General features: G+C 36.5%; 1 protein-coding gene across 2 annotated transcripts; it reads left to right on the top strand.

Annotated features, from left to right (window-relative positions):
• The first annotated feature begins 1,026 nt into the window (after nucleotides 1-1,026).
• On the top strand, nucleotides 1,027-5,273 carry LOC107494371 (histone deacetylase 6). 2 transcript variants are annotated; one of them, XM_021142359.2, is made up of 6 exons: nucleotides 1,027-1,823; nucleotides 2,644-3,084; nucleotides 3,180-3,322; nucleotides 4,304-4,394; nucleotides 4,479-4,600; nucleotides 4,978-5,273. In XM_021142359.2, the coding sequence occupies exons 1-6, from the start codon at nucleotides 1,281-1,283 to the stop codon at nucleotides 5,036-5,038; spliced, it is 1,401 nt and encodes a 466-aa protein (XP_020998018.1). In that variant the 5' UTR covers nucleotides 1,027-1,280; the 3' UTR covers nucleotides 5,039-5,273. The 2 variants fall into 2 exon arrangements, with proteins under 2 accessions (XP_020998018.1, XP_015970912.1); XM_016115426.3 differs by having other exon boundaries at nucleotides 1,029-1,823; nucleotides 4,975-5,273.
• The last annotated feature ends 1,030 nt before the right edge of the window (nucleotides 5,274-6,303 follow it).

The raw sequence follows: 6,303 nt of genomic DNA, 5'->3' as shown, positions 1-6,303 counted from the left end.
ATAACATGCATTGCTCAACTTAAAGGCGGATACATTAAAGGCAATAGAACAAAGCACATTTCTCCCAAATTCTTCTTCACTCATGATCTTCAAAATCAAGGGACAATTGATGTCCAACAGATCCGCTCAAGTGACAATCTGGCAGATTTATTTACAAAGTCACTCCCAAAATCCTCCTTTGAAAGATTGGTACATGAGATTGGGATGCGCCGATTTCGAAACATTAAATGATGTCGGCAAGAGGGGGAGACTGTACTCTTTTTTCCTTGGTCAGGTTTTTTCCCATTGGGTTTTTCTTGACAAGGTTTTTAATGAGGCAGTCCCCATTACAAAGGATATTGTACTCTTTTCCTTCACTAAGGTTTTTCCCACAGGGTTTTCCTTTAGTAAGGTTTTACCGAGGCAATAATCCTAAATGGACATCCAAGGGGGAGTGTTACGATATGGATGTCCATATCCATTCTATGTCTACTCAGCAAGCACTCTTGGAAAGTACATGCATTTAAGAATGTGCGGTGCATGCTTTCCAACCTTCGAAAATGTGAACCTTGAATTTGTATAAATAGAGGAATGATCTTAGGCTTTAGACAGCAACATAAGCAAGTAATAAAAAAACCTATTCCCTCTTTATGTTACAATCAAATACTCTTCTTCTTATATTTCTACTACAATTCTTTCTCTTCTTTTATTTTATAAGTATTTTAAATTCTATTTTCTATTACTCTTTACATATAATATTAATAGCAATATTAATCATCTTTATTATATTGAGATAGTAACAATAAACAAATGTAATTCTCTCTCTTTTTGTTTTTAATACTTCTTTCTATCTTTATATATATATACACAATACAACATATAATATTATTATATATATAAATATTATTGAGTTAATTATTTTAATACTAGAGTCTTCTATTTATAAATCTTTATTTTATATCTTTTATTTATTTTACAACATTAATTAACATTAAAAACAAAATGACAAGGTAGATTCTTCACTTGAGGCAAAACCTAGACCGGTGTAGGCATAAAGTGTAGTTAGTGTATCTGGTATATAGTGGGCGAGTCCCTTGAAACAGAGAAAACAAAGAAAAACCCAAAGCGGCGAGTTGAAACTTGAAAGTTGAAAACCCCACACCTGAAACCTAACGCTAGCAGCATCAGCGTGCCCTCGGTATTCCAAATCTAGGCCCTAGCATTCTACATTATACAATCGAATGTATAAATAAATTAGAGAAGGGCATTGGAATTGGATCTGAATAAGAGAGAAGAGAGTGATGGGGATAGAAGAAGAGAGTGGGGCGTCGCTGCCCGGCGGGCAGGACGGGAAGAAAAGAAGAGTTACGTACTTCTACGAACCCAGCATCGGAGACTACTACTACGGTCAGGGTCACCCAATGAAGCCACACCGAATCCGGATGGCTCACAACCTCATCGTTCACTACTCCCTCCACCGCCGCATGGAGATCAATCGCCCTTTCCCCGCCGCCCCCGACGATATCAGGCGTTTTCACTCCGATGACTACGTCGACTTCCTCGCCTCCGTCTCCCCCGACACCCTCGCTGACCCTGCCTTCTCCCGCCACCTCAAGCGCTTCAACGTCGGGGAGGACTGTCCTGTTTTCGATGGATTGTTCCCCTTCTGCCAGGCCTCCGCCGGCGGCTCTATCGGCGCCGCCGTCAAGCTCAACCGCCAGGACGCTGATATCGCTGTCAATTGGGCTGGTGGCCTCCACCATGCTAAGAAGTCCGAAGCCTCTGGATTCTGTTACGTCAACGACATTGTCCTCGGTATTCTCGAGCTTCTCAAATATCACAGGGTAATCAACTCTCTCTTCTTCAATTCACATGCTTATTTCTTTGCTTGTGTTGAACAATTATACATGCATTTTAATTTTAATTTACTACCTAACCATGATTTTGCAACACCTGTTACTTGAGGAATGAAACTTATTTTCCACACTTGTTATTTTATTTTATTTTTACCGTTTTGGGCATTTCGTTAAGGGTTTAGGGCCATTTCCTTTGGGCACTTGTCAACAACTTTTTTGATTAATTGTCGGTACAATTTCGGGTTTAAAACTTTAAATGGTGGTTACAGGTGAAATATTTTCCGTGGCGAACCCTGATATTGTATGTCTCAGGGTTTAAAACATTTGAATTATGAGCTAAGCAAGCTACATTTATGTTGTGTTTCTGTCCTCCATTTATGGCCAGTGTTGATGGTCTAGGACTGGCTTATCCAATCAAGCATTGGAAACGTGGCCGTTCCACGAGACCGTGTACATTTCCATTCTGATTTTGATTCCACAGTAATCACTTCTGCACACCAACTGTGGTTACTAAAAAGAAAAATATTCCACAGTATTGGGAGGCTGTACTTTTAATGCTTGTTGGACATGTGGTTAAAGCTACGATTTGCTCTGCTCCTTTTTACTTATCCTATTCGGTTTTAAATTACACAACATTATACTTTTTTTTTAATTCGTAGCTCTTCTTCTTGTTAAATTTCAAACTACATTTTTACTTATACAGAAACTCAGTGTCTTCTAAAGTTGTAATATAGATGCTTGTTTTGTTATTGTGTTTGTTTTTTACTGAATATATTTTCTCACCATCTGTTTTTATGTTTTTTACCAGCGTGTATTGTATGTTGATATTGATGTTCACCATGGTGATGGTGTTGAGGAGGCCTTTTATACAACTGATAGGGTAATGACGGTGTCTTTTCACAAATTTGGGGACTTTTTCCCCGGGACTGGACACATTAAAGACGTTGGTGTTGGCTCAGGAAAGAATTATGCTATCAATGTCCCGTTAAATGATGGAATGGATGATGAGAGTTTCCGGGCTCTGTTTCGACCTATCATTCAAAAAGTCATGGAAGTTTATCAACCTGATGCCGTCGTTCTTCAATGTGGAGCTGATTCTTTGTCTGGCGACAGGTTGGGTTGCTTCAATTTGTCTGTGAAAGGTCATGCAGATTGCCTTCGCTTCCTTAGATCTTTCAATGTTCCTCTGATGGTGTTGGGTGGTGGAGGATATACAATTCGGAACGTCGCTCGTTGTTGGTGTTATGAGGTTCTTTCTTTCTCTTCTCGGGAAGAATTATGAATAAGGCACTTTTGCACTAATTTAATGTACTTATTTTATTACATGCTCTTTCGTTGTTTTAGACAGCAGTCGCAGTAGGAGTGGAGCCTGATAATAAGTTACCATATAATGAATATTATGAGTATTTTGGCCCAGATTATACTCTTCATGTGGATCCAAGCAACATGGAGAATCTAAACACGACCAAGGATATGGAAAAAATAAGGTGTGTTACTATCAATTGTTTTTGTCTTTATTTTTCTGTTTTCAATTTTATTTTTCGTAATTATTGAAACAAAGGGCATGATATTTATGAACTCAATTACTTTAATGCATTAATTTCTGCTGTATCTAAAGTCATATCATTTTCATAAATGACGATGTTTCGCAGAATCTTATAAATAGTTGCATGGCCATGCTATGGTGGTTGTCATAATTGCTGCATTCTTGTCAAATATGAAAGCATATTGTATTATCTTTTGCTTAATATATTTGTCAAAGCCAAAGCTGTGGCCTCTGTATCTGTTAGAGGACACTGGCCAGGGACCGAACCATATCAAAGTTTAAGCTTCCATCATTTCGCTACTTAGAATGCTGTTTCATTCTTTTAACATGGAGCTTCATTTATGTGACTTTGTGGTCATGTTTGAATGAGAGATTCGCCTTTTGTTCTCATGCACATGTTAATTTTCTGCTCAGGTTGATTGCTTGAATTCCCATGATGCAAAATGGAGTTCAAAAGAAAGGCCATACATGGTTCCATAAAACAAAATAAAAGAGTTAAAGAAAAAGCCCATACATAATATTAAATGCAATCACTTTAATGTGTTACATATGCTGCATACAAATCACGGAATTTCCTCAAATGATGATGACTGGTTGCATAGACATGCTTTGCACCCTGAATGTTGTTTTTTAAGTTGTTATGAAGAGATATCAGATTACCTGGACTTAAATATTTATTATGGGCACTTTGGGCTGCATGGAAGTTGTTCCTCTAATCCTCTATGTGCTACTGTCTCTCATGTATTTTGAATGCGTTTCAATCTGTCCAACATGCACTTTGTGTATGTGATCATTTTTTAAATGCGTGATTTTCCTTTTCATTATCGTGTCATGGGTTTTACCTTGCTTCTGGAGTTGCTTGCATTCCCATGAAGTAAATGTTTGACCGAATTGGCTTACTTTCTAATTGATCTTTGTCCAGGAACACACTACTAGAACAGATTTCCAGGCTTCCACATGCTCCCAGTGTTCCTTTTCAGACAACACCATCAACCATACCAGTTCCAGATGTGGTTTGTGCTTTGTAAAGTTGCAGTTATTGTCCTTTATCCTTGTCATTTTCCACTTTTTGTTTGACGTATTAATTATGGATTCAGGCAGAAGAGGACATGGAGAGAAGACCAAAACCTCGCATATGGAGTGGTGATGATTATGATTCTGATCATGATGAAGATGAAAAGGCTAATATGAAGTCCTCAAACTTAAATGACTATATGAGGTATCAGTTATGTATTTGATTAAAACTTGAGCACAAAACCATTTAGTATATTAGTCCCTTTTGCTACATGGGCATGTTTTGGGACAGGTTAGATCCCTAAAGTGAATAAGTTTATAAAATGTCATCCTTCAATTGTTTGTTGGACTGAAGTTGATCCAAAGATAGTTAACCACTCATCACTTGCTTTACAAATTTTCTTACTTTAGAGTATGTATAGTTGCATACTCATCTTTAGAGACAAAAATCTGTGATTACATCTTTAGGATATGCAATCACAACTTTATGCAAAATTCTTCTAGCCATTCTAAATTAATTTAATACCTGTTTTTGTTCTTTGCTGACATACTAAGAAACAAACATGCCACTCTTTGCAGCAGGGATGTTGCAGATGATATGGAAGAGGAGAAACCGGTGCCTCCCCCACATGGATGCTGCTGATACATAGAAAAGAGCCTATTGTACAACATGTTTATATTGTATGAATGTGAACGATGGCAATTAGGGGTGGAGGCCATTACTATGAGTTACATGATTACAATAGCAACTCTTGATAAAGCGAATAATAGTATTTATCATTGATGACATTGTGCAGATATATTTTTTTTGCTTTAGTCTGCTTGGTGGTAATTTTGGCCCCTTTGGGTCATTTTGTTTCATTTTGACCACTTTCGTATCTTGATAGCTGTGACAACTTTCAAGCAATTAGTTTCTAGGCCAAGTATTCAATGAGGCTTTCAAGATGTGTCTCATAAAATGAGGTTCCCGTATAATTGCTCAAATACCCTGTTTCTAATTTTGTATATGTACAACGAGGTAGCCGGTCATTTTGAGTTTGATGCTTACAAAATGTTTCTTTGTAGCATTATTTCTCTCACGTTTCTCGTGATTATTTTAAATGCAATTTTTTTGCTCAAGTGGAAAAGCGTTGTATATATAATTATATAGAGTAGTTTCGCTATATATTCAAGGTTTTTTGGTAAAAGTCCAACCAAGTTGGTCTAAATCTAACAAAAACTAGTTTCATTAGCGAAAGCGTCTTAAGATGCACCTACAAAATCAAATTTGTATCTCGCACTTCTTTGCATTTCTTTTTGTTCTTCGCGTATTTCTTCCTCATCGTCGTTTTTTTATTCTTGAGGTTGTTACTACATTTTATTCTTTATTTTGCTCTTCGTAATTTTGCAGCATTATGTATTTCTTCTTTGTTTGATTTTCTTCCTTTTTTTTATGTTTTTATTTTTATTAAGTGGGTAAAATTACTAAAATAAGAAGAATTATGAGAAGGTGGAACAAGAAGGAGAAGATGAACAAGAAAAGAAGATGATGATGAAGAAGATGAAGATGAAGACGAGTTTCGAATTATGCAGTACTTATTAGAAAATAGCACCAAAAGTTTTTAACTGTGACATAAGAAGTTTCTTAATTTTGACACCGAAATTTTTTAATCGTGATATAGAAATATCTTAATTGTGTAATTTCCATCTAAATGATTTATTTTTCTTATCATTGAACAAGTACGGTAGTGTTCTGAGCGTAACACCCTAGCTATCAAAATGTCACGCTTCCGGATGCGCCACTCAGATAGCTCGAGTATTATGACAACTCTTAAAATATTTAATACTAAAATATGAGCCTTTTTAAAACTTAAACCAAATCTTTCAAAACATACATCCATACATAAAATACAATTTACAATATTCATA

The sequence above is a fragment of the Arachis duranensis genome, chromosome 1, assembly GCF_000817695.3.
Source record: "Arachis duranensis cultivar V14167 chromosome 1, aradu.V14167.gnm2.J7QH, whole genome shotgun sequence".
NCBI lineage: Eukaryota > Viridiplantae > Streptophyta > Magnoliopsida > Fabales > Fabaceae > Arachis > Arachis duranensis.
The sequence above is the reverse complement of the archived record's forward strand: the minus strand, read 5'-3'. Positions and strand labels throughout refer to the sequence as shown.